This window comes from Mauremys reevesii, linkage group 7 (genome assembly GCF_016161935.1).
Source record: "Mauremys reevesii isolate NIE-2019 linkage group 7, ASM1616193v1, whole genome shotgun sequence".
In the NCBI taxonomy this organism is placed as follows: domain Eukaryota; kingdom Metazoa; phylum Chordata; order Testudines; family Geoemydidae; genus Mauremys; species Mauremys reevesii.
In genome coordinates, this window is record NC_052629.1 from 51,889,508 (window position 1) to 51,917,369 (window position 27,862).

The 27,862-nt window shown below is 42.1% G+C and overlaps 2 protein-coding genes and 1 long non-coding RNA gene across 9 annotated transcripts in view; 2 read left to right on the forward strand and 1 right to left on the reverse strand.

The window, feature by feature from the left end:
* The window catches only part of OPN4 (opsin 4), a 45,643-nt gene extending 22,799 nt beyond the window's left edge, over window positions 1–22,844 (forward strand). For 3 of the 7 annotated variants that reach the window (XM_039546815.1, XM_039546817.1, XM_039546816.1), the window contains exons 6-13: window positions 1,414–1,585; window positions 2,816–2,977; window positions 5,751–5,858; window positions 7,059–7,236; window positions 12,224–12,376; window positions 14,361–14,429; window positions 16,021–16,059; window positions 17,817–20,682. In XM_039546815.1, coding sequence (XP_039402749.1) covers window positions 1,414–1,585; window positions 2,816–2,977; window positions 5,751–5,858; window positions 7,059–7,236; window positions 12,224–12,376; window positions 14,361–14,429; window positions 16,021–16,059; window positions 17,817–18,101 — 1,166 coding nt within the window. In that variant the 3' untranslated portion in view covers window positions 18,102–20,682. Of the gene's footprint in view, window positions 1–1,413; window positions 1,586–2,815; window positions 2,978–5,750; window positions 5,859–7,058; window positions 7,237–12,223; window positions 12,377–14,360; window positions 14,430–15,335; window positions 15,449–16,020; window positions 16,060–17,488; window positions 17,512–17,816; window positions 20,683–21,134 lie in introns of those variants that run through there. The other 4 variants (XM_039546818.1, XM_039546820.1, XM_039546819.1 and 1 more) reach the window with 4 other exon arrangements.
* LOC120409188 lies at window positions 817–27,211 on the reverse strand. The gene is made up of 3 exons (XR_005601184.1): window positions 26,415–27,211; window positions 20,830–20,915; window positions 817–1,566 (listed from the first exon to the last, which is right to left on the reverse strand). It is a non-coding gene; the product is annotated as an uncharacterized LOC120409188 (long non-coding RNA).
* Window positions 27,113–27,862, forward strand: part of LDB3 (LIM domain binding 3) — a 214,581-nt gene continuing 213,831 nt past the window's right edge. The window contains exon 1 of the mRNA XM_039546804.1: window positions 27,113–27,388. The gene's annotated coding sequence lies outside the window, so the exon portion shown is untranslated. The remainder of the gene's footprint in view (window positions 27,389–27,862) is intronic.

Sequence of the window (27,862 nt, forward strand, 5' to 3'; positions counted from 1 at the left end):
CTCAACCCTATTGGGAGGGACCAATTCTAGAGGTAAGAGGGTTGTTTACTCTCTATGTCCATTTAGCCCTTGACATCTTAATGAAGGATGACAGTTAGTAGTAATTAGGTAGCTGATTTGCTTGCACACGTTAATTTTGTGTGTGTAAATTTCACATCTTGACAAACTGAAAATTTGGCCCTTACTGTTGGCTGAGATAGCAGTAGTTGTTCTGTTTCTCTGTTAGAAACTAGACTAATACCATTAACTTGTTTCACTCAAGTCACCAACTTACAATCACCATTAACCTACAGTAGGATGAACTTGAACCTACCAGTTAATCGCCTAACCTCCAACATTACCCACCCCTGGAGCAGGCCTGGTCCCCATTGGGGGGGTGAAGTAGAGTTAAATTGAGTAACACTTTATCACTTGCCTACTAAGCTGTTGGAACAGGGTCAGATATTATTATGTTATTTTTGTTGTTAAATTCTTTCTTCCCCCAAATGTGTAGCATGCATAGCTGGTAAATTCCAGCTGTTTAACATTATGGCTTTTAGCTTAATGAGAGAATTTCAAGAGAGCAATATGACAAATACTCTTAGATGAGAGAACCTTAATGTGATGAGGCAGAATAATTTCTTGAAGGGTATTATAACTGCTGTCTTATAATTAGATTCTAATAGTATCCATCATACTGAGTCTCATACAACAATTAGACATATCTGAGCATAGAACCTGGTGCAATATTTTCTAGACCTGGTTCCACACAAGCTAGCATTGAAAATGCTGGAAATTAAATTAATGATTAAAAATAATTTGGTGTTGAGTTTGCTTTATTCTTTAACTGTCTGACACAGTTTCTCTAAGGAGAATATTTCTTATTTCAGGTAGGAATGTGTGTGTTTTTTACATTTATTTCATGGCAAATTTAATTGGAATTGCACAGTAAACTTCTGTTGTCTGCAGAATTTAAGAGCAGAGGTTAGTGTAGTCAGTTTCGTTTCACTTCCAAGCAAGAGACGTGATAAATTAAGAGAAAAATTGAGACATTTTAAAGATCTTAGAAACATGGGTCTGATCCAGAGCCCAGTGAAGTTAATGGAAAGAGGCCCATTGACTAAAGTAGGCTTTGGATCAGATCTGAAGGCTGGAATGAAAAATAATCATTATTTTATTAGTCTAAAATGAGAATTTAATAGAGCTAATGAATCAAAGAGCCTATAAGGCAGTGGACTCAGTAATGGCAAGAAATGCTTTAAAACAAGAAACAGGTCCCCTTATTAACCATCTTCTCTCTACCAACAGAGCCAGGTTTGATCCTTTTCAAATCCCAGGGATATGCTGAATTCTTTCTCCACTTGCTCCTCCATCAGAATGTCCAATAAAAAACTTTTCATGGCTTAGTCTTTTTTTTCCTTTCTCTCTTCCTAGGTGCTTATGTTCCTGAGGGTTTGTTGACTTCTTGTTCCTGGGACTATGTGACCTTTACCCCATCAGTCCGTGCCTATACAATGCTCCTCTTCTGCTTTGTCTTCTTCATTCCTTTGATTGCCATCATATACAGTTATGTCTTCATCTTCAAGGCTATCAAGAATACCAATGAGTGAGTTGTCAGTAATCTAGGTTTTCATTCCTTGCTTAGGGGAGAGCCTTTGTTTTTATGGTGTGTGTGTGTGTGTGTGTGTGTGTGTGTATATATATATATATACACACACACACAAAAAAACATGCAACTCTATTTTAACAAGTTTTTTATGGAAATTGGTAAGAGACAAAACAGAATAGGAACAGACAGTGAATTTTCAACATGGCAAAAATTTTAAATGTGTATGGAGAGGGGTGGTCTCCAAGGTTTGCTATTTAGCCCACATTGTTTAATACATTTACTAATGATTCAGGAAAGGGTGTGAATAGAAAGGTGGGAAATCTAGCAGATGATACAAAACTATTTAGGTTAGTCAAGTCTAGATAAAGTGTGAGGAACTTCAGAGAGGCCTAATATGCTAAATGACTGTTCAGCACACAGGCAAATGATATTCAGTGCCAGTTTCTTTGGTTTGTTTCAGCCACTTATGCCATGTATACATGGTACAAAGTGGCTTTGAAACAGACAGAGCTATCCAGGTGGGAATTTCCTTTGCATATGGGAAGCAAAGCTATTTTAGTCACTGGTCTGCACTGATTTGGCCAATCCTGTGTCAACAGAAGGACTGTGAAAGGATTCCCCTCCAAAATGTCAACTGTCTACAAGTGATCAGGTGGAAGTTGGCTATGAACTCTGTGTTAAAGAAGGTGCAGTGATGCAAGGTGCAATGTGTTAAACCAGTGATTCTCAGCTGGAGGTCCACAGGGGAATTTCAGGGGTTCTGCCAAGCAGGTCTGCTCAGAGCCCTGTGCCCCGGCGCCCAGTTCTTGGAGTCCTGAGCCCCAGTACTCTGCGGGGCAGAAGCCCTGAGCCCAGATACCCCACAGGACTGAATCCCTGAGCTCAGGCGCCCTTAGCCCTGGCAGAAGCTGCACAAAGCCCTGAGCACCAGCAGAAGCTGCTCCTTGGGGCTGAAGCACCAAGCCCTGGTGTACCCCGGGGCTGAAGCAGTGGGGCTGAAGCTCTGAGACCCAGCGCCCTGTGAGGCTGAAGCCCCAGCACAAGCCACCCCACGGGGCTGAAGCCCCAAGCCACCACCCACCCCAATGGGCAGAAGCCCCAAGCCCTCTGGAGAGCTGGAGAGGGTTGGCATCTGGTTAAAGAGCAGTCCTTTGTTCTGTTTTATTAAGTTGTTTGCTCAATTTCTCCCATATATTTTGAATTGTAATTGTGGTTTATTTCCCTTAGGGCTGTTCAGAACATTGGTTCTGATGCTAATAAAGTATCCCAGAGACAGTATCAGAAGATGAAGAATGAATGGAAAATGGCCAAAATTGCCTTGATTGTCATCTTACTTTACGTCATTTCCTGGTCACCATATTCTGTTGTAGCTCTGGTGGCTTTTGCTGGGTAATTATGAATATATTAGCAAGAAAAAAAATCAGTGAGCCCAGAAGGTGTGAAATTCTAAAAGAAGCAAATTATGAAAGGCCAAGTAGTTGTCAACTCTAATGTTCAACAATGGGAATAGGAAACCTTCACATATTCAGGAGTAATCCTTTGTTACACATTTGGTAAACGGCACACATGCTGGTTGTAATTTTTCTCAGTTTGATTTTTCAGCACAGAAAAGCTAATTATTGGCAGTACATGAAATCATGCTAATTAATTCTAAAATGAAAGTTTCACAATGCTAAAATATTTGAACATGACCATATGGCTATTCCAGGTTGCAGATACATAGCTCGTTTTGGTTTATTTTCTCTGGGCCTGATTATCCATTCACTTACACTAGTTTGATGCTGGCATAAATCCACTGGCTGCAGTGGAATTACCCCTCACTTACAACAGTGTAAGTGAGCTCAAAATCAGACTCTATATCTGGCATTACTGGCTTTAGTTCTTTTAGTGTTGCACTGAAAAGTAACAATGGATGACCTAACCTTAAATATAATATAACCTTAAATATATTTTAAAAAATCCTGGAGTATGTTGCATTTCTTCCACCTATTTAAGTGTCAGCATTTTATACTATCTTTTTCAATAAAGACATAATGTCCATTTAAAAAAAAGTACCCATTAATTTGGACTGGTTAAGAGCAAGGGATTAGAACTCAAGACTCCTGGGTTCTATTAAGGCTCTGCCCCGATTTAATGTGTGACACTGAACAAGTCACTTAACCATCCTGTCCTCCATCTGCCTACATCTAAATAGACTGAATAACTTAAAGCACTTTGACGTCCTCAGTTCAAAGACCCTATACAAGTGCAAAATAAAATTAATACTTGCACTAACCCACCACTGCTTTACTTATAATTTTCCAGTCATCTAATGAGAAATGTGCACCTGAAACTTAACAACCAATACAGGATAAAACTGACTGTGATAGAGTTTATGAGAACCGAGGCAGGAGTTATTGGAGACATTAAGAAGCAGAAAACTGCCTTTGTCCTCTCCTTCAACCTTTTCAGTTTGGGACTGTGCCTTTTTGTTCCCCTTGGGGGGCCACTGTGGCTTCTCATGGATTAATAGACCAAGTCCCAAGGCCTTATGTTGACTTTACCTTGACAGCATTGTCACGTACAGCATAGATTAGGAGACAGACCTAGAAACTGTGGGTACAGTCTTGGAGTCACTGAGGATGGCTGGTCTGATAGAGCAACGAAATGTGCAATAGCAAAGAATGAAACCTAATATCTACAGTAAATGCTGTGAGAGGGGAAGATTTAGCTGACATGATACATGCTCAGTAGGACTGTTGCACTCCAGCCACCATAACAGAGGTGCTGTTTTTCTGGCCAGCAATGACAGAAAGTTTGTGTCACTGTTTACCTCACTGACTGCACTATTGACTAATCTTACCAAAGCATCCGTCCCCTGAAAGGTTTCTATGACCTTAAAATGGGAGACAGCATTCCAGGACATCCTGTGTTGCCAGCAAGTACTATGTTCTCCAAGGAATTCATCCTCCAGATCAATGCTCTAGGGGCAGGGCAGGACAAAAAACACACTGTGCTCTGGAAACTATCACCAGAAGTGAGTCTTAGGTTAGTGCTGGTAGGAATGCCTGCAGTCATCTGCCCCATGAAGACACTCCAATATTATCTGCTGGGGACCCATTTCCATTTGGTCACAGAACACACACTTCTCCGTTGGCTGAATGTGATGGAAAACTCCATTCTAAGGATGATAAGCTGCCACCTTACTCTGCAGCCCTGTTCCTTCTTGGTGCAGCAAAGCATTGGGGCACAACAGAAAGCCACAGGCAACTTTCCCTGGGAGAGAGGGAAATGATTCTATACAGTGTGCTGCTATTCCCACTGCTGAAGGAAAGACTCACTGAGGGCCTGGCTGATGCAAGCTGACCCTGCAATATTACTGCTATTTAAGTGTAGGTTCCACTACTTTATTTTTATCAAGACAACCTGAACAGGGCCTGACCTGGTCTGTTAAAGGGGTGGTACCAGCTAGCCACACCACAGTCAGAACTTCCACCATCTCCTCTAAACATACATGTCACGTGATGAAGACCCTGCAAATGCTCAATAAAACATAAACCCACCCTCCACTATATGATTATTCTTTGACTTTGGTTCCCAGCTTTGGGTAGGTAAAGTCGAAGTGTGGGTGGGAAGCTGATTTATCAGGCACTCTGGTGTTAGCTGCTTTTCATGCAACACCCTCTTCCCTTATTCAGCACACCTGTTAAATGCCTTACAGCTCTTTTCTGACCAATTTACACCACCATCTGGGTCATTAATGAAGTTAGCCCATACACTCCAAAGGAACAGCACTTGCTTATTCCAGGCTGAACTTGTCCCATGGTCTTTACCCTAGTGTAAACAATTTGGGATTAGCTTGTAGCCTGCTTAAGCCACAACCATGAGTAGTATGTGGTGCACAGCAGCACTTGTAAAGAGGAGCACCAAAGAGACTGTGACCCCATGAAGCACAGTCTGGCACTGATTCTTGAATAAAATGGGTATGAAATCCCATATGCTAGGTTGACGGAATGTCGGTCCTGCTCCTTGCCCCTCTTATTTCATCTTACTCTCTTGGGGGAGGAGGAAGGGAGGGAGAGCGGCAGCAGTAAAAAGCAGTCCCTTCACTCTGTAACTAATTTTTGTTTTTTTACAGTGTGCTGACTGTGCAGTAAAAAATAACAACTTTGCATTTCTTTAGGTATTCCCATCTCCTGACACCCTTTATGAACACTGTACCAGCTGTGATTGCCAAAGCTTCTGCCATCCACAACCCCATCATTTATGCCATAACTCATCCCAAATACAGGTAAGGTTGCTCTCTTCAAACACAAATAACATAGCAAAGAAAACCAAGTCTATCTCTGATAAAACTTTCACTGATTCATTGAAATCCCTTTGTATGCTAGTGCCTGTGCTCTGCCTCATCTGCGTGTTTTACCTTTATGCTGTTTTTTTACCTCTGCAAGGTGCATGAAGCCAAAAAAGAAAACAGAAAAAGCAGTTCTGAATGCCCTATAAATGTCAGTGAAGTTTGTACTCAGAACAAATTACCGAGCAGATGGGAGCTAGAGACATTTATGGAAGGGTGATAGCTGTACTCATTGATCTGATAAAGGGTAGGGACCTTCCCTGGCTTAAAAAAACAAGTTTTATGATGTTTTGCTTGAAATATTTCCTTGGGAGATGTACCCATTTGTCAATGTTGCAAATAGCAGTTTGTCAAGTTACCCAAACCAATGAGAGATGGAGTTTGGTAAATGGTTCCATTTCTTTCCTGTGTTGTGGGCTTCCTGTTCCTCCTTCATGCTTCCATTGTTCAGGCATCGAATAATTAATTGGTTATTAGTTGTAACATCCAGGTCAACCCCAGGTCAAGTTCAGATGAGGGATATGTGATGTGAACAAGCATAGCTAAGCCATGCAATATTACTTCTCTCCTTTCAAAAGCATTCTGGGAACTATGGGGTGGGGAAAAGAGCAGTGTGGTAAAAATGATCCCTCCCACCCCATCTAGAAAGAACACTTTGCTTTAGAGTTTATACCACCACACTGATACTACGTGAGCAGGAGGAAGTTAAAATAACTGCTTAAGGAGAGATTAAAATAATTCTCTATGCGGTAATTCTGCTTTCAGTTTAAAGGGCCAGGAGCTTTATTTTTATCCCAGTTAGTCTTTAATCAGATAAAACATTTTAGTAACTGGTTTCAGTGAAAAAATTACATTTTAATATTCTTATCCCTGCCCAGCAATGTCGGTAGTAAATTTTGACTCAACAGAATGCTGTAAAGCACTCATGTCTCATTTCTTTAAAATTATCTTGTAGAGCAGTTGCACACAAAGCAGTATCTGAAATTTGGGAAACTTTAACTACTGTACCCAGTAACTTTTCAGTCTATGCATCATGTGTCTGTCTGAATAAATTTAATGTTTATGGTGAGTGGCTTTTTGTGCCGGCAGCTTTATTTAGGCAGAGGGAATTGATTGGTTCTATTTTTTATCCACTAGAATGGCCATTGCAAAGTATGTGCCGTGCCTTCGACCCGTGCTAAGAGTTTCTCGTAAAGACTCCAGGTCTTGCAGCAGGTATCTCTCAACCAGACGATCCACTATTACCAGCCAGTCTGAGATAAGTGGACTGCAGAAAGGAAAGAGATGGCAATCCTCTCTCTCAGACAGTGAATCAGTAAGGAAAACCCTTCAGATATGTTTGTTTTCTAAAAGCAAGTAAATAATTTTCACATAGCATCCTTCAAAGTGATAGGTAGATTAGATGAAAAGATGCATTATGGTGCTAGGTACAAAGGCTCTCTTGGAGGGGGATAATTGTTTGGGGATAAAGCAGAATTTTAAAAAGGAAGATAAAGTTTAAAAGCAGGATGCAAATAATGTAGATATTCTTACAGGTTTGTGACACTTATGGGAGAATGGAAAGATGCACTACTAGGAAGACAAAAAGTGAATGGGATTTAGCATGTGCTGCTTCAGTGACCACAGATCTGGAACTTGGACACTTAAAAGTGAGACTGTGGTCCCCAAGTAGTGCTTGGAGGGAGGCAAGGTTGTAAAGAAAGAGCCAATGTGCTTTCTGAACATGAAATGAGCTGCATTTAGAAACAGATTATTTGGCAGATATAGGGTACGTCTACACTACGGGACTATTCCGAATTTGCATAAACCGGTTTTGTAAAACAGATTGTATAAAATCGAGTGCGCGCGGCCACACTAAACACATTAAATCGGTGGTGTGCGTCCACGGTCCGAGGCTAGCATCGACTTCTGGAGCGTTGCACTGTGGGTAGCTATTCCGTAGCTATCCCATAGTTCCCGCAGCCTCCCCCGCCCCTTGGAATTTCCGGGTTGAGATCCCAGTGCCTGATGGGGCAATAATCATTGTCGCGGGTGGTTCTGGGTAAATGTCGTCAGTCACTCCTTCCTCTGGGAAAGCAACGGCAGACAAGCATTTCGCGCCTTTTTTCCCTGGATTGCCCTGGCAGATGCCATAGCATGGCAATCATGGAGCCTGTTTTGCCTTTTCTGACTGTCACCGTATGTGTACTAGATGCCGCTGACAGAGGCGATTCAGCAGCGCTACACAGCAGCATGCTTTTGCTTTTGCATGACAGCAGAGAGCCATACTGTACCATCTACCAATCCATAATTTGGTAATAAGATGATCGTGGCTACCAGTCCTTTTGCACTGTTCCATTTGCTGCTGTCATAAGTGCCCCTGGCTGCTCTTAGCCAGGGGCGCAAAAGCCAAAATTGGGAATGACTCCCTGAGTCAATCCCTCCTTTTTGGTATCTAAAAATAGAATCAGTCCTGCCTAGAATATGGGCAAGTGTACTAGAGAACCACTGTATCAGAGAACCAGAGAGCACAGCTGCTCTGTGTCAGATCCTGCAGAAATTATGAGCTGTATTCTATTCACATTGGGTGCTTCTGCAACAACCCCACCTGTTGATTCCGTTCTTCCCTCAGCTTTCCTGGGCTACCGTAGCATTGTCCCCCCACTTGTGTGATGAAGTAATAAAGAATGCAGGAATAAGACACAGTGACTTGTTAGTGAGATATGAGTGGAAGGCAGCCTCCAGCTGCTATGATAGTCCAGACAGGACAGTAAGGAGTGTGTAGGAGAGGAGCCCAGCATCCCTCTGCTAGTTCAGGGGCACTTGAATCTTTTCTTTACACATGAAGGGTGGGGGCTGATGGAGCTCAGCCCCCTGTTGCTATGACGACGATGGTTATCAGCCATACTGCACCATCTACCAGGAAAAATTAGGACCAGGCGCCCTTGATCGACCTAACAGATGCTGGTCATCATGGTTACCAGTCCTTTTGCACTGCCCCATGTGCCAATAGGCTGATGACGAGGACAGATACCAGTCGTATTGTACCATCAGCCAGCCATAGCGTGGGGGGAGCAAGGATGTTGGTGTTGAGTGCTGCACCATTGCGTCTATCTGCAGCATTCAGTAAAGATAGGGTGACATGTAAAAGAGTCAAGACAGGATTGTTTTCCCTTTCACTTCTGGGGGTGGGAGGGGGTGCGTAAATTGCCAAGCTATGCCCTGACCCACCGCGCACACTGTTTTTGACCCTAGAAGCATTTGGAGCTCAGCCAAGAATGCAAATGCTTTTCAGAGACTGCAGGAACTGTGGGATAGCTTGAGTCCTCCAGTCCATGAGCGTCCATTTGATTCTTTGGCTTTCCGTTACGCTTGTCATGCAGCAGTGCGCTGAGTCCCTGCTATGGCATCTGTCTGGAGATATTTAAAAAATGATTTTGAATTTCGTCTTCTGTAACGGAGCGCTGATAGAACAGATTTGCCTGCCCTTACAGCGATCATGTCCGCATCGTCCATGCGGGAGCTCTTTCTTTATTTTGATTTTTAACTGCATCACCACCCGTGCTGATCAGAGCTCCACGCTGGGCAAACAGGAAATATTCAAAAGTTCGCGGGGCTTTTCCTGTCTACCTGGCCACTGCATCCGAGTTCAGATTGCTGTCCAGAGCGGTCAGTGGTGCACTGTGGGATACCGCCCGGAGGCCAATACCGTCGATCTGCGGCCACACTAACCCCAATCCGATATGGTAATACCGATATTAGCCCTACTCCTCTCGTTAGGGAGGAGTACAGAAACCGGTTTAAAGAGCCCTTTATACCGATATAAAGGGCCTCTTAGTGTGGACGGTTGTGGCGTTAAATCGGTTTTACGCTCCTAAAACCGGTTTAAACGCGTAGTGTAGACCAGGCTATAGACAGATCAACAAAATCCATCATAGAATAATTTTTCCAGAAGACCTCAAAAGCTCACTGCTGCCAAACTAAGTATTGCCAAAGGTTGTTTCTGCACGGTAACCAGAAGCAGGTCAGATTTCTGGAGTCCACATCTCTTTCTAGGTTATTAATGGCACATTAGTGTTCTATTTTCAACCATTTTTATAAGATTCCTAAAATGGAAAAATGTCATTATGTTCTATGTGAGTGTTCATGTTTTCAAGCTAATACCCTTTCAGTTGATGTAGTTAAGCTTTGAATTCTGACAGTTACTTTTAACTGTGATTTTTTTTCCAACTTTTTTTTAATGTTGTACTTCTGACTTATCAAGCCAATCAAAATTAAACCCATCAAGCTAAAAGACATTGTTCAACTTGAATGTTTTGAAATCCACTAACAGTTTCTGGCAAAACACACTTTAAATGATGTATCTTGAATTTTTTAAAAAGAAATACTCCTTCAAAACTATTAGTATGCTTTCCTGCTCCCCTTCTCTACTACCCTGCTGATATAAGGAGTTTTCAGCAAGGGAGAAATCTAAGGCCCGCATTCTGCAACCAGATTTACCCAGTCAGACACTTGCAGTCATGTAGATTGAAGCCTGGTTACTTAGGGAAAACAGTGAAACTGACAAACTGCTGTCAGATTCTCAAAGTATATAAATTTCAAAGCATCAATAACCTTAGGTCTGCTTTGGAACTATAGTAGATACAAAATTTTCAAACAGAAATGTTATCTCCCCCCAGGCTGGGTCCTTTAAATTGTTAAGTTGAACACATCATACCTCGATTTCATTAGGAATTCTGACTCATCACTAATTTAGTAGGAAGTTGAAGCTTGTCACACATACCTTCCTCTAAATACTGACATTTGAGGGGAAAGTAGGGTATGACTTTAAGACATAATTTGGCCAAATATTGTTTTTGACAACTTTTTCTTTAATTAATATGTTTGATCATCACATGCAAAACCATGAAACCAGGAGTTTCCTTTCCCCAGACATGTACAATGCAAAAAGGCAGAGCAAAAACATATTTTGTGCCCAGGCTGGTCAATCAAGTTATAATTGGCTCTAATTTAGCACCCCCACAAACAGTTAAATTCTCTATCTACAACTTACTTGCACTCAAAAGGATGCAATTTTTTTTCATGCCTTTGAAAAATCTCAAGGAAAATAATTTCCAAACAGATCTTTGCAGTAGAAAGTGGCCAACTACAGCCGTACAAGTAGAGACTGGCTTTACAAAACAAAACTAACTCATTTTATAGCCAACTGATCCAATGCAGGTGGCGATCATTACATCCATTGTATATGTAAAATGTGAAGTATAGAATGTGTGATGTTTCACTATTAGGGTAAAAACAGAACAAAACTGATGACAGAACCAAAAAAACATTGAGGCAAATTCAGCTCTGTCGGAAGCAGATGCAAATTCTGTAGAAGTCAGCGGAATCATTTCAGGGCTGACCTTCCTCTAGATGAGTCTGTATCCTTTTGATAAAAACGTATATCAAGGTTTTTATGCAATTTTGAACAATAGTGCTATGAAAAGGTCTCTTATGTGTCTACTCTTTTTTATTCTAACATGTACCCATTTAAAAGGACATTATCAAGATATTTTTAAAACCTATTTTCTCACAATTGCTTATAACAACTTCCTAGAGCTTGGGAGTGAAATCTGTGTTCTAACTAGTGTTACCCTTTATCAATATTTGGTTTGTTGTTGTAGGGCTACTCACTGCTTCTGAATGCTTGCTATATACACTTTTCTTTCTTTGTTTTCTTAAAATACACTCTCTCTTGCTCTCCCAATATAAGGAACAATTAGAGCGGATAGAAAACAAGAATTTCTGTCTTGTAAGAAAATTCTGATATTTTGACATTTTTTCCCAAAAAATCAAGTGTTTTCACGGAATGAAAAACTCCAAAACATTTTTCAGTTGTGAAATGTCAAAACATTTTGATTGACATTAATCTCTGCTTCCACCTGAGCTGCTGTGATGCCTCATGGGAGTTGTAATTCTGGGTCCCTCATACCCCAATTCTCATAGGGTGCTGCTTCCTGGCTGGACTACATTTCTCTATACCCACACCATGGAAGTTTCAAAAAAACTGACAGGAAAACGTGATCAAAATTTTTCAACCAGCACTAGAAAAATATGTAGACCAAGTTTTAGGCTTTCCAACCTTTACAGTATTGTTTGCACTATTCTAAAACCTTTTGGGTGTATGATGTTGTGTATAATCAGCTGTCTTCTTTGAAATATCATTCTTAGGGTCTTTCCCCTTTATGAATCATGTCCATGTAAAATGTAACTTCATGTTATTGGCCAGAGTAACCGGACCCAAAGGCAACCTAAAGTGCTTGTTTCCATTGTATTCATTGTAGGGCTGGACTGATACAGAAGTTGATGTCGTTAGTGTGATATCCAGACCAGTCAGTAAACAGCTTTCCTATGAAATAGGCAAATACGCTGTTGAAACCAGTGACACAAAAGCCAAATCTAAACTGAAAAGCCATGATTCTGGGATTTTTGAAAAGGTAATATATGCTGTGCACCATCCAAGCCCTCAAACAGCCAATGAGTTAACAAATCTGCATATTTTTTTCATAATTAGAATAGAGAAACAGAAAGGTAGGGCTGGAAGGAACCTCAAGAAATGATCAAGTCCAGCCCCCTGCACTGAGGTAGGACCAGGTAAACCTAGACCATCCCTCACAAGTATTTGTCTAACCTGTTCTTAAACCTCCAATGATGGCGATGACACAACTTCCCTTGGAAGCACAGGTACCAACTCCAGGGGTGCTCCCAGCATCTTCCATCTGCCACAATCAGCTGTTCACAGGTGTATAGGAGGTGCTGGGGGAGAGGGGATGGGGCAGGAAGAGGGGGGAAGGGGGCAAAATGGGGCAGGAAGAGGCAATGCAGAATGGGTGCAGTTAAGAGGTGGGGTGCGGGTGGGAGCTTGGGGGAAGGTGTAGAGTGGGGGCGGGGCCGAGTGGGGGTCCAGCACCCTGGGGAAATCACAAAGTCAACACCTCTGCTTGGAAGCCTATTCCAGATCTTAATTACTCTTATAGTTAGTTTTTCCTAATATCTAACCTAAATCTTCCTTGCTGCAGATTAAGCCCATTACTTCCTGTCCTACCTTTAGTGGACATGAAAAACAATTGATCCCCATCCTCTTTATAACAGACCTTAACATATTTGAAGATTATTAGGTTTCCCCTCACTATTTTCTCAAGATTAAACTTGATTTAACCTTTCTTCATAGGGGAAGGTTTCTAGACCGTTTATCATTTTTGTTGCTCTCCTCTGGACTCTCCAGTTTGGCCAGATTGTTCCTGCAGTGTGACACCCAGAACTGGACACAATACTCCAGCTGAGGCCTCACCAGTGCCGAGTAGAGCAGGACAATTACCTCCTGTGTCTTGCATATGACACTCCTGTAATATACCCCAGAATTATGATAGCCTTTTTTGCAACTGCATCATACTGTTGACTCATATTCAATTTGTGATTCACTATAACCCCAGTCCTTTTCAGCACTACTGCCACCTAGAACAGTGGTTTTCAAAGCCGGTCCACCGCTTGTTCAGGGAAAGCCCCTGGCGGGCCAGGCCGGTTTATTTACCTGCCGCAGCTGCAGGTTTGGCCGATTGTGGCTCCCACTGGCCGCGGTTCACCGCTCCAGGCCAATGGGGGCTGTGGGAAGCGGCGCGGGCCGAGGGATGTGCTGGCCGCCCTTCCCGCAGCCCCCATTGGCCTGGAGCGGCAAACCACGGCCAGTGGGAGCCACGATCAGGCGAACCTGCGGATGCAGCAGGTAAACAAACTGGCCCGGCCCACCAGGGGCTTTCCCTGAACAAGCGGCGGACAGGCTTTGAGAACCACTGACCTAAAAAGTTCTTCCTCAGTTTGTAGTTGTGCATTCGATTTTTTTCATTCCTAAGTATAGTACTTTGCACTTATCTTTATTTAATATCATCTTGATTTCAATAATGAGGGTTCCTACATAGTGGGGGGAAATAACCCTAAGGGTTAACTTTATGTGGTTAAGACACTTTATAGCTTGAAGTGATATGAATGTGATGAGTAATGACCTTGAGGCTGTAAAAGGTCCTCAGCTTTCTATTTTCAGCACTGGTTCATTTTCCAGTTGTCTTTGTTACATTTGCAAGAGGCAGAGGAGGCAGGATGTTTTGTTCTTTGCTTCTGATCGTCTTGTATTTCTGTTTTTAAACTGTCATTTGTTGCTTATTCATCATGTGTTCTGAAGTGTCTAAATTACTTATAATGAACACACTCTTTATGCTACATAGTCATATATTGTAACTAATTAACTGAGATGGAGGCTAGAAATACAAAATAACACTGTCCTTTGTAGTTCACTATATTTCAATCCTTCAGTTTCCTCCTCCCCTTGGCCCCCGTGCTTCTTGTATTTCACATGCCACTTGGTGTCGAATATTGTGACATGCCTGTGTGTCATGTATGAGCTTTTTGTTCTTGTTTATCTTTTAGACTTCTGAAGATGCCGATGACATTTCCATGGTGGAGCTGAATGTCAGAGAGTGCATTTCCTCTCCTGTTGTAAGTATTATTTTAGTATTTGTCAGGAGTTGAATTGAGGAAAGAAAGCGGTGATTCTTTTCTAATCTCTGAACACAGACTAAGCTCTGCCCCCCCAGTTGACTGTGCAAGATATGATCATAAGTAAGGCTGTGAGTTTGTCACAGTGGTCACAGATTCTGTGACTTCTGCAGTGGCCAGTACACCTGGCCTGGGGGCAGCTCAGGCAGCCCCTGCACCAGTCACACCGACCGCTGCTGGAGCAGTCTCAGGCCACTGCTCCCCCATCCCCCAGCAGGAGTTTGGGTGTGGGAGGGGGCAGGGGGTTGGGGCATAGGACGGGGTGAGGCGGGATCTGGGTGGTACTTACCTCAAGGGGCTTCCCAGAACATCCCTCTCGCTCAACTCTTAGAAGGAGGCATGGCCAGGCAGCTCCGCACACTGCCTCCGCCTGCAGGCATTGCCTCCGCAGCTGTCATTGACCGCAGTTCCCGGACAGTGGGAGCTGTGAAGCTGGCGCTCTGGGTGGAGGCAGCACACAGAGCTGCCTAGGAGCTGAGCGAGGGGGATGTCCCTGCAGAGCCAGGTAGGGAGCCTTCCAGCCCTGCCTCCCCCCAGCACCAGCAGGACCCCGGGCCGCGCGCTGCTTCTCACCCCGCTCCCCACAGCAGTGAGGTTCCCATCTAGGCTGTGTGCTGCTGGCCCCCCCTTAGCACCTGATTTAGTCCGGGGTAAATAGAAGTCATGGACCTCACTGGGCTCCTCACTAGTGCTTAGAAGCCCTGATCAGGATTGGATCCCCTTTGTGTTACGTTCTGTATGAACACATATTGTAGCAAGATGAGGTTCCTGCTCCAAAGAACTTAGTCTAAAATGCTAAACAACTAAGCTAATTGTAAAATAGTTTATTAATTAAATGTTAAACAGGATCACTGTTGGACTATCAATTGAAGATAAAGTATACTGTATAAGCCTTAATTATATCTTGAAACAAGTAAGATGAATGAGGAAGAAAAGAGTTCTCCTGATGAACTTAAGTGGAAATCATGACTCTAAAACTTGACTGTGCCCTTACTGCTGTCCAAGCCATAAAGTGTCAGCAAGAGTGCAAAGGAAAATGGAAGGAGGATCCTGAAGTCATAAAAATCCTAGAAAATGTTATAGAAAATATAGCCTTGTTTGTCGCTTAGATTATTTAAGCAAAAACTGAAAAAAAAATCATATCTTACAACAGTTAATGCTGTATTTGAGATCATAACTGTAGCATACTATGACAGGTTTTGCAAGGGTAGTTTTGAAACATCAGGTGCTTATCTTTTTTCCTATCCAAGATGGATCATGCTGGAGAAAGGAAATAGTATGCAAGAGATTTATTTACTTTTGTGCATTTAAGATAAGGGCATAGTAGTCCTGTTGTGTCTTTTGCTTTAATAGCAGACACTTCTTTTCCAACCCCATTAAGAAAGAAAAAATATTTCCTGACTCTTGTTTTGTAGAGGATTTGCTTTGGAGTAAGGAATTTCTTTCTACAAAAAAGTCAATATTCCACAGTCACTGAATATTTCTGTAGAAAAGAGAGCTGTTAACTTTTTGTTACTCTTTGTTTGTGTAGGCCCTGCCATCTAGAATCTATAGCCTTGAGGAAATGCAAGTAAGTGGTTCTGGGATGTGGTTGTGTGTGTGATTTTTTTTTTATATATACACTTTTATAACTTGGGAGAGCACCAACCTTTTGAGCAGTCCCATACTAATGTATTCTCATCTGATGACAATGCTGTGGCACAGCAATAATTTTTTAACACATCATCGTGGTCTGAGGGAACGAAGAACGAGACACCCCACACAAGGTAGGCTTTAAAGTTACTAAAGTGACAACACATCTGCAACAATCTGGGGACCTTGCTGTCACTGAGACGGGACCAGGGGCCCCTCCTGCCTGGCCCCGCCTGGGGTCCGCTACCGACCCCCCCCCCAGCATTGGGGCCCACGCCACCCCGCCAGGGACAGTGCAACCTTCCCCTCCCCCTACCCCTACCCCACAGTGGCATCAGTCCAGAGTAGTACCTGAGTACGCTGCTTTTTTGTATTAACCATTTGTAGGTCCGAGCCACACGAGACGAGACGACCACAGACAAATTGGCTGACAATGAGGTAAGACGGGACCACTAGCACTTCTGCTGCCCACGGGACGACTTCACCCCACAGGAGCCCAGGGCAGGGGGTCCCCGGGTCCCAGTCTCAGTGACAGCAACGCTTGTCCCTGAGATGTGTGTGTCACTTTACCTTTATTAAATATTACTCAGTGTGTGAGAGTGGTCTCTCTTGCAGAGTAGTACCGACTTGTGGGCAATAACAACATCCCATGAGTGGATTAACTCTAATCCATCTGCCCTAAATCCAGCTAGGTGGGGAAAAAAAAGAGGGTAGAATTATTGGCAGAAATCAGCATTTGAGTGTAAATCTGTGTTATCTTTAATCTGCACTGTGAATGCTAACACATGTGCCTGAAGTAGGTCTTTTCATAGTTAGTAGTAATTTTTACCATTCTCTCTACAGCTTGATGAAGATGATATTCTAACACCCTTCTTTTCTTGGTCCTTCACTAGTCTCATCCAGGATTTTCCATTGCTGAATTAATTCTATTCACCTTTCCACTGTTTCCTCTCTTACTTCATTGTTTCCTTCACTATTTGGTGTCTCATTTCAAGGCTGCCATGCTGTGGTTCACTTTGGTCTAGCTTTTATCATCTCTTACCCTGATAATGCCTCAATTGCCATCTGATTTGATTAGATTTTTGTAGGGAAGTAACCATCTATTTTCTGGTTTCAGAGTAGAGTGTAGTAGTCATGTAAAAAAAAAAAAAAAAGTAGTACTGGCACCTAAAGACTAACAAATGTATTTTATGAGAGCTGAGTGAGAGCTAGCTCTCTTCTTCTGGATATAGAAATGGAACACACAGACAGGAGATATTTATTTATACATACAGAGAACATGAAAAGAACATCTATTTTCTGGAATTCAAGTGTACTTCTAGCTTTACCGGACCCTTATACTGGCTTCTTTGCACTATTGTTCACAGAGGCATGTGCTATGATTAACCTGAACCTTCATCAGAGTACTGGAGAATGTGCCTGAAGTATCAAAGTGTTAAGGAATGTAAGCTCTGTGCTTTGATATATTAGTTTGTTTAGTAAGATATTTCTCAGAAGTGACTCCTGGGATACATCAAAAAAGTTTCTAGGTCAAATTCTTTCCCATTCATATAAGATTTGTTTTGGTTTAGCTGTGGCAATTGTCAGAGTGCTTGTCCAAATGTTTGTCACTTTCCCTTTTAGTGGACTGTTGCAATCTGATCATCTTGCAGACATCTGTGTTTTACATTTCTCTTAAATCCTTGCATGCTTAAGACAGGTGAGGGCCTGAATGGCACTGAACTACGAAAAGGAGACTCTCACTCAAGACTGTCTGCAGCCCAGATACCCAGCATTATAATAACATACAGCAATGTCCAGGGAATAGAACAGCCTTCTGAATACACCTCTGGCCTCGGGTTCCCTGAGAACAGTAGCCACAACCAGGATAAGGACTACAGTAGCCAACCAGACAGACAGTACCAGGGTGTTGCCTTAGCCAGTATCGCAGGAGGAACCACAGATCAACTGAGCGCAGAAGACCTTCCAAAACTGCTCTGATCCATGGAAAGTCACCATTCCTATAGTGACACAACACAAGATAAGCCAAGGGTAAAAAGAAGAAGCTGAACCAGCATCCGAGCTCTCTCCAGTGGTTGGTTTCTTGTTCTAGCTCTTGTGTTAGAACAAGTATATTATTTCTCCACAATCTAGATTATGACATTACTCTTTTCACTTGGATTTCTGTTCAGGAATTAGCAACTATTGCGTGAACACCACCTTCAGTCACAGTATATGCAGGCTTCATGATAAGCCTTAATTCTTTGGGGTTAAGATTCAGATAATGATCTTTGTTCAGTGCCAGATCTCAGCCGCAGTCACTGTACCAGAAAGGAACACTTTTAGAAGGTAAATTATAGAGTTGAGAGTATTTGGAGAAACTTACAGTACCTGGTAGGGAAGGTTTCTTATTTTTGTTAAAGCTCTCTAAGTAGACCATATTTAAGTGCAATATCAGTGCTCCACTCCCTTCTTAGTTCCATGCTTTTTTCTCAAACTCTTGTACGGTTTTGTTAAAAAGCAATGCATTTAAAGAACAGTTTGAGGTCTCAGATCATTCTCCTTATCTCAAAGAAGGGAAATCATTTTCAAGTGTGGCCCACACTCCCTTTCCTTCCTGTCTTCCTTCTGCATCAGTTATTAAGCGACCAGTCCAATACTGGCTGAACTCACTTGCCTCAGAACAATATGAAAGATTCTGGACACTAATGAGCTTCAGTCACCATGTTTTAAGGGTGGGGCAGCTGTAATTAAATGTCTTATTGGTAAAGAGCTGCTGCTGGCTCAGAAAGGTACTCTATTAAGAAACTCTCTTTCAAAATTAACTTAGAGCTCAGTGCACTCTGGTTCTGATTTTTCTATTATGAGGGGAAAGGAGGGTTTGGCACCCAACCCCAGGCACCCACAAAACATGGGATCCCCATTACCTCAGCATTTAATCATGCTTCTTACCTCTTCTGGACAGCAACAGTCAGGGCCTCCTCCAAACTCTAGCTATCCCTGCTACTCAATATGTGTGTGTGTGTGTGTGTGTCTGTCTCTCAGCACACAGGAGGGAAATAGCTGTCTGTAGTAATAATTTATGCTGGCCTTCCCCTGTGGATCTTTCTAGGGTGTCAGGTAAAGGGGCAGAATCCAGATGAAATCTATGGAGTCAATATTCTGAGAAGACTTAGGACTGGTCTACACTACAGAGTTACGTTGACAAAAGGCAGCTTACGTTGACCTAACTCTGTAAGCATCAACACTAAAATGTAGCTCCCACCGATGTAAATCACCCACTACATCAAATTAATAACTCCACCTCCGTGAAAGGCATAGCACTTAAGTTGATATAGGTAGGACGACCCAGGTCAATGCAGACACTGCATTACTTACATTGCCGTTGGCTGTCAGCCCCATGGCGGGGTGGTGGTGGTGGCTCCAGCTGTGAACCCTGTGTAGGGCTCACAGTTTGGGCTATCAATCCCCAGCAGCAGGGCTCCAGCTGTGAATGCCCCACAAAGCCAAGTCGGTGAAAACGCTCCTGGTGAGGATGCACACCACCACCGGGGAGAGGGGAGTGGAAATAGTGTGGACATGAAAAACCTCAGTAATTACTGCAGTGGCTATATACGTCGACCTAACTAAGGTCGACTTCATTTTGTAGTGTAGACTTGCCCTTAGGTAGGGGGAAGCATTCTGCAGAGATGGTACTTATATTTTGAGCACCACTAAGTCTGGATCTGTGAGGGCTGATTCCCCTCTGAGCACGTTGGTGGCAAAAACAAAGTGGGTCTTATTTATTTGAATGCCTCTTTTCACCAATCTGGTATCATAAAGGGCCTTAAAGTGAGTGTAAATGTAATTCCAGAGTGGTGTAAAGAAGCCTTAAGATACATAATGTAAATATAATGTAAATCACGTCCTAGTAATGTTGATTTGAAACAAACCTTTTGAGATTTGCCCATCTCTAATTATAACCTGTGTTTGTAACATGACCATAACTTCTGCAAAAGCCAAGTGTGACATCACAGATAGAACTGTGAAATCAGGCAGGGAACAAACTGCAGGAGGAAATAAACTATTCAGAAACCAAGATGTTTTCATGTAAATGAAATCAAGGAAATTAGAGATGGAAAAGATCTATCATAACTCCTTCACCATTAACCTGCCCGGGCAGGATATTGTCCCCAGATAGAGCACATAACAGATATTAAATTGATAGAACAGATACTGTTAGTTATAAAGAACAGGGAAAGAGGGTGAAAAAAGGATATTGTATCCTAACAAAAGGTGTGTTGGAAAATTCCCATCAACTATAAACAGTTCTTTAAGACCTATTGTTCACGCTATAAAAATTATTTTAAACACAGCAGGTCTGATTCACCCCTTCCTTCCCACTTGTGTAGCCATTTACTTTTGTACAAAATAGGTGTCAAATGCTACCAAATGATTATGCTCCACTCACACTGGTGGGAGTTTTGCACCCACTTCTTATAGGTGTAAATGAGGTGCAAAGCAATGGTGAAATCATGCACAGAGTCTATTAAGAAAACGTTCAAAGCTCATATACATTCTATTGTGTATTAATAAGAGGCATGAGAATGCCCTATGTGCCACTAAATCTATCCTCATCACTTCTTACGGTTTTATTCCTCTGTAACATACTTGGAGATAATACTCGGCACTGTATTGCATTGCCTGATGCTCTGGTCAAACTTTGCTTATAGAATATATAAAAGAATACCTCCATGACTGGGAAAGCCTTCTGAATCTGCAGCATGTTGTTCTCCGTTTCCTTCTGCTCAGCATGTACCAGAGATTATTCTGCATCTATAAAAAAAAAACTACAGCTGTTAGCACTTGTCTGCTTACAAAGGCATTGAAATGTGTGTGAAATGAAACAGAGTGGTCTTAGGCTCAGCTTTAATTTTGACAATCTCCTTGCTTTGGTCTAGATTTCACACAAAATTAACATTGTAAGTAAAAGCTGATATTGTCTTATTACCATTGTTTGTTATGGATTGGGATGTGATCTTTTGTTTGTTACAGTTTATCATAAGGAAAAAACTGACTTGCAATAGCATGACAAGTTGTAGAAACTTCTGAAGAAGAACAGAGGAGTTCATGTTGTGAAACAAACCCACACAGCAGAAGACAGGAACTTCACAATTACAAATGAAATTCCTGTTAACTTTACAAAACCGCTTCCACTGGGTAAATTTAAGCCAGGCTCTTCTTTGTACCTACATTCTGGATTTCTCCAGTAATTGTGGGGATTGTTTCATAATGATGAGGTTCTTTTCATGCAAATTTTATTAGGTGAATTTGCCTTTTCTTACATGTAATTTGTGGGCTAATGATCAATATTGTCATGATTTCAGTAAATAATTATATATGTGTATATATAATTGCTTAATAAAATGTGTAAACTTGATGCATAATTATGTAAAAAATCATTAGGAACCCGTGCTGAAAAATTATATGCATTTAGTATATAGTTCTAGCTGTGGACTCTATGCGTGCAAAATGAAAGCTGCCTAGTTCTTAGAGAGAGAACAGAATATATGTAAAATATATGTAAAATGTGAATTTTTGTTTGGTAACTGAGGCTGCATCATTGTGTAGCACAAAATCCATCATGCATAACTTCAAAAGGGACATTTCATTACAGCAATGATTAGTCATGTGGCAGTTTCAAACATTTTGTTCCAATCACTGTATATTTTCAGTGTTTAGAGTGAAGAACTGACAATCCAAACCATACATGCAGGAACGTGCCTTAAAAGGTGGAACATGAATTGCCTATGCATCTAATGTGGCAGCAATTGCTGTGAAACAAAGTAAAGACCAGTACTGCGAATGCTTGCAGAAGCACCTAACTATAAGCCTGTGAGCAGAACAATGGATTTCAATGTGGCTTCTTATGTGCACAAAGCTAACTACATGCATGAATATTTACATGATTCATCCCTACAACTAAACTAGGTAGAGGGGTTATACAGGACTAGGGTTCCTGTTCTCTTAGCTCAAGAACAGCAATACAGTGTGGTTTAATTTTTTAATTTTGTGAAATTTTATTCTTAGTCTAATATTTCTGATGACAAACTGGAGTATGGGGTTATTTACCTCCTAAATTATAAATCCTTCAAAATAGAGGCTCATATTGAAAGCATAAGCACTCTTGCTGCAGCCTGAACTGTAAAAAGGAAAGGCTACTGTATTTGTTTTCAACGGCATTCACTTCAGTGAAACATCTACTGCAAGAAGGAAAGATAATCTTGTAGTAAACATACAGGAGTGGGTGTCAGGATGTCTGGGTTCTATTTCTAGCTTTGCCACAGACTTCGTATATGACCATCAGCAAGTCACTTTACCTTGATGCTCTCAGTTTTTCCATATGTAAAATGGGGATAATACCTACTTCACAAGGATGGTGTGACACAACATTCACTGATCCTTTGATGGAAATGCAAATTTATCTCATTGTTTAGTTATCAATATTTCACACACACACTGCAAAAACCAGTACATATGAATAAGGGATGTGTAATAACTTTTTCCACAGACTGGGAAATTCAAACAATATTGTCAAGATTTAATTAAGTTGTCAACTCAAGATGCAATGTATGCATGTATTGTGTATACTAGAAAACATTTTAATGCTAAAATGCGGTTTAACACTATGTATCATAATTCTGTACATTGTTTGAAGTGGCTTGTGTATAATGTATTTATTGGACAAACTGTATATTAAAAATATCAGACCAAGTTCTGCTCCATTTTACATAGGTAAAAGAGAGCAAAAATTGACTGGGAAAGGGGCCAGAAACAGAGCTTAAGGTGAGTAGAAAATAATCTGAAAGTAGTTACAACAGACCAATGGGGCAAATGTTAGAGAGCAGGCACATGTTTACTTGATGGCCCACTTAACTATTATTGGCCTTTACACAGTGAAGTTCCTAGATAAACATTGTGGTTGCTCAGGACCAGGCCCTATATCTATTTAAACAATAACTTTCTGTGATATTACACTATACGGATTGTGAATTTAACTGCAGGTGCATGTGAGGGCCATGTTCTTTCTGTATTCATTTCTTTAACACGCAGTGAGCCAGAAAGCTTTGATATTTTTTGTGTGTCCAAAACACACCGAAAGCAAGGAATATGAAAAGGGAGAGGATAGAGAATGGAGTAGCAAGGATGGTAAAGCAAGAGAAAGGACAGAAGCACCGATATAAAGCAATAGCTTTTAGGAAGGTGATCACAGTAATTGGGAGGCTAACGGAAAGCTCAACCTGCTGATTTTTTAATCACTCTAAGACATAAGACACTCATTGCTTTTGGGATGATGAGGCCAATCCCAAAAACCAGCACTGTCTACTGATGCAAGGACTATAAATGAGAAAAAGAGGAGGAAATACTCAGATCGTTCACTCGTGAAATCATTAGCTTTTGAAGGGCAGCCATAATATCCAGGACCTAAGGGAAAGGTGCTACACTGACTACTATTGCGCACACAAATGTCAAGAAAAGGAGGAAACCTCATAATCCTAATGAGAAAGTGGTTACAAGCCAGAGATTCAGAAGAAAGTTAAGTTTAAATAGACTCTGCTGTGGAAGGGAATCCAGTGACATGCTAGGGACCTGCCTAGGTTTGGGTTTCACTCACAGGACCAAATACTCTTCTCAGGCATGTGCATGTAAATTGTAACTCCACTGAATTCAGTGGATTTCAACAGGGGTCACGGAAATCAGAATTTAGTCTCTGGATTGACAGGTGTTGGGTGTAGTGTGAAGTCTCAAGCCTTGACAGGTGTTGGATGTGCTGTGAAGTCTCAGGCCTTGATAGCAAGACAAGAAAAGGAGGGGTTTGACTCCTTTGACTGGTTAATGAACACCACAGCTAGATTCCATAAGCATTCCCATCCACAGTGAAAAATGGTGGCTTCAGCGCCAAGACTGAAGAGGGATGAGGGTTTTTTTGTTGTTTTTTTTTTAAAATGCTGCTTTACCACCTGTAGCAGTTGGAACATCACAGCTCCTTCACGAGGCTGTCCCAGTGGAAATGAAGCATGTGCACTTTTTTTTAATGGAGGTGTCAAGCTATCGCCATATCTGTGAATGGGATCATCTGAAATATAGGTATGGCAGGTAGTTAAATTATGATAAAACAGTCTGAGAAAAAGTCATTGTAGCTGTGCTGCTCAGTTAGTTAGCAGCGGAGCATAAATAGAAGGCAGTATTTTCTAGTAGTTAGGATGCAGGCCATTAAGGAGTTCTTGATACTATAAGTGAATCTGTCTACAACGCAGTGTGTGACTTTGAGGAAGTTAATTAGGACTCAGTCCAGCTTCCACTTCAAGCAAGGGGAGTTGGACTGGGCCCTTTACCCTGTGTGCTACTGTTTCCCATGCTGTTAAATGGGCATAAAGCTAAAGACATTTGCCTTGCACGCTATAGATCTGCTTCCCAGAAGCAGGCTATATAAGTGCCAAAGTATCAGTATGAAATCCATATTACTTACATAGAGGGTGATACATAAAGTATAACCCTTCACATGGGGGGATGCATCTCATTGTTTTTAAGTATCGGTAATATTTTCCCACTGAATTGCCCTATATTTTGTGTATATTACACCTACATCAAGACCCCTTGATTTGCCTTAAAAAAAAAAAGTGACCTACAACCATTTAAAAATATTCTTTTGTTTTAGCTGCTTTTCAGTTTGAGGAATACAAGCAATTTCCCCTACATGTGGTCACACTTGGATGCCTTTTTTTGCATGTAAATAAATGGAAGCCAGGTTTGAAATCATCCTTAAAGTGCTTTTATAAAATATTAACTCTTTGCTGTTGTCTGCTGCTGAAGTGTTTGGGCTACAGGAGTATATAGCAGCATTTTTAGAGGCTATAGATATATCCTCTCAAGAGAGCTAATGTTCGTGAATCACTAGATAAAAAACAAATCTTCCTGTGAGCTGAGAAAGAAGCAGCCCCATTGTGGTTAAGTTGCTGCCTGTGACACAATGAAGTGCAATGTGATATTCATTGTGTAGATTTCCCCTTCCAAACCCACTCCCCCAAAAAAGCGAGTTACTGGTCTTTTAGGCCCTGGATTATTATGTACAGTCAGGTAACAAATAAGTTTTATGAAGTTTTAATTACAAAAATCTTTCCTTAGAGCACTGTAGGGCCCATTCATTTCTATTGGAAGAATTAAAAAAAACGTGGAAAAAGCGATCTCATGTATTGAAGACACTCACATTACAAACTCCATTTCAATAAAACTACACCTGTTTTAATTCTACTTGCATTTACACCTGTCACTTTAAAGGGTGACTGCAAGGAGTTAAAGGAAAGGGGAACATTACAATTTGGGACACTAACACTGCATCATGGCACAATGACTGCAAACCAGAAGGGAGTTCTGAAGAGGCGTATGAAAACAAATAGCAATATGTACAGAAATCTGTCTTTTCCCTTTCCTGTTATAGACTGTTATGAGCAAAGGATCTCAGAGTTACCACTTTTCTTCTTGATTTCTCCCAGACCCTTCTACCAGATCATAACACTTTCCACATGTGTAGAAGGCCAGGGCATGTCTTTACACAGCCATGGCATGAGTTAGAATATGCCATGGCATGAGTTAGAATATGCCACGTGGCATCATTCCCTTAGTGTGGCCAGTCCACCCCCTGTAGGGGAAAGCATCCCTCCAAAGCTGAAGCTGCTTTATTTCTGCTGGGTGATGGCAAAGAAGGAAGTTGTTATATCAGGTCTTACTGTGAGCTACCTCAATTCATCCCCACTAAAGAAAAATGGTAAACAGTCTTCCTGAAGAGGCGGCAAACCCAGCAACATCCCTTCATCTTTGGAGGCCATAGCTTCACCTGCACTCAGCTGGAAAGTTTTCTCCTGCACTCCCTCCCCCAAATTGTAGCTGAACTCTCCTCCACCCTTTTTCTCTCTCACGTGTTTGGTATCACCAATATTTGGAGCATCTTTTTCCCCTCCTCACATGGGTTTGATCCTGGATTCCAGCTTAGCAGCTGGTTCCACTAAAGGAACTCCTCACGGTACCAAATACACAGGGTCATTCTCCCTTGAGAAAGTCAATGACAATACTACTACTGACAAGGAAGTTAAAGTCAGTACAGAGGACAATAAAGTAAAAACCACTAACGAAGGAATATCACTCCAAAAAACAATAGTATAACAAGGTTGGGGTGGGGTTGTCTTTATTGGCAACAGGAAAGTAGGATTGGAGGAAGGAAGGGGTTAAGGTTAATTTACAATTAATAAATATTTAGAAATAAGCTGAATTCCCTACCTCCTCACATTCACAAACTCCTTCAAACCTCAGCTCCCTCCCTAGCATCTTCCAAAACTAGATGATACAGCTGAATTTGCATGTCCTGGGATGGAGGGTTGCAGCAGTATGGCCAGTTTAAACAAAAGTCACCTTACATTTTCTTCTCTCTTTGATGGGGTAGAGTCCTCTCCTAAACCCAAAGCAGGCTCACTGGTTTCCATGGTCTCAAATGCTCCTAGCTCTCCATAGTCAGTGCCAGATCAGCAATGGATGCAGTGCTGGAGTTGCTGATCCATGCGGTTAGAGTCTCAGAGCCATGCAAATGCCCACTTTGGGGGAATTTAACAGGGACTCCCTGAGCTGTGCTGTGTCTCAGCTTCCAAAAAAAGGCTCTTTTTCTTGGGACGCTAGTCACTGCAGTGATGGAGCTGCCTAATCCATACAGCTGAAGTCACAGAATAGTGCAAAAACTCCCTTTTGGGGGAGAGGGGCATCAGCAGGAACTCCCTGAGCTACACTCTGCCTCTCCTAGTTGTTTCTTTCTTTCTTCAAATTTCCTTCTCTTTCAGCCAAGCTCAGCTGTCCCCTCTCCTGTTAACATGCTGGGGCTGTGCAGCCCTGACTTGTCATTAGTGTAGCCGACTGCCTGTCCACTTCAAGCTCCCTAATTGGCCCCAGTGGGGGTTTCTGGTTCCTTCTGTCCCCACCCTTGACTCCAAGCCTGCTGCAGGCCAGGGGGCGTGTCAGAGGCCTCTGGTAGCCATCTTGGTTGTAGTCTTTGGGCTAAGCCCCCCCTGGAGGCTGAGCCCAGAGCTGGGAATCCCCAAGTGAGAGTTACATCCCCTTTCTGGGGCCCTCAGGAGTTCCCGTGTGTGCGGGGTGGAGACTAACCTAGCCTGCTAGAAGCAGACAGAGAAGAGGACAGAGGGGGAAAAACCAAACAGGCTGCTGGCAAGCTGGGAGAGAGAGTGCCACCGGCTCTGTGGCAGAAGGTACGTCTCTGCCTTTAAGTTTCTCCCTGAGCTCCAAGGAGGTGAGACCCACGCCCCGTTCTTTAGCTTTTGGCATCCACACCTTTAATTTAACAAGAAACTAAGTGGGGAGGGATTTATCGAAAAGTCACCCACTTCTCCCTTTCTCTGCACGTGTCTCCTCAAAGCCTGGCACCACAGGTCATGCTGGTCAGCAGTGGCCGCAGCGCACCAGCGGCAGGGGGACATGGACTTTGAGCATTAGAAGTAAAGCTGCCTTTCGATTGGGAGGTTTGTTCACTAGGGGCTTCATCTTGCAGCATTCAAGTCCATAGTAGGTTTTCCATTGACTTGAATGGAAGCAGACTAAGCCCTTTCTGAGCTATGTTGTTTCCCATCTCTGACTGCCATTTGCTCCTCCATTAATTTGGGGTGAGAAATCCTGCCCAGAACTCTTATGAGAACCCATAATCTTACTGAATCTGTCTAATGGAT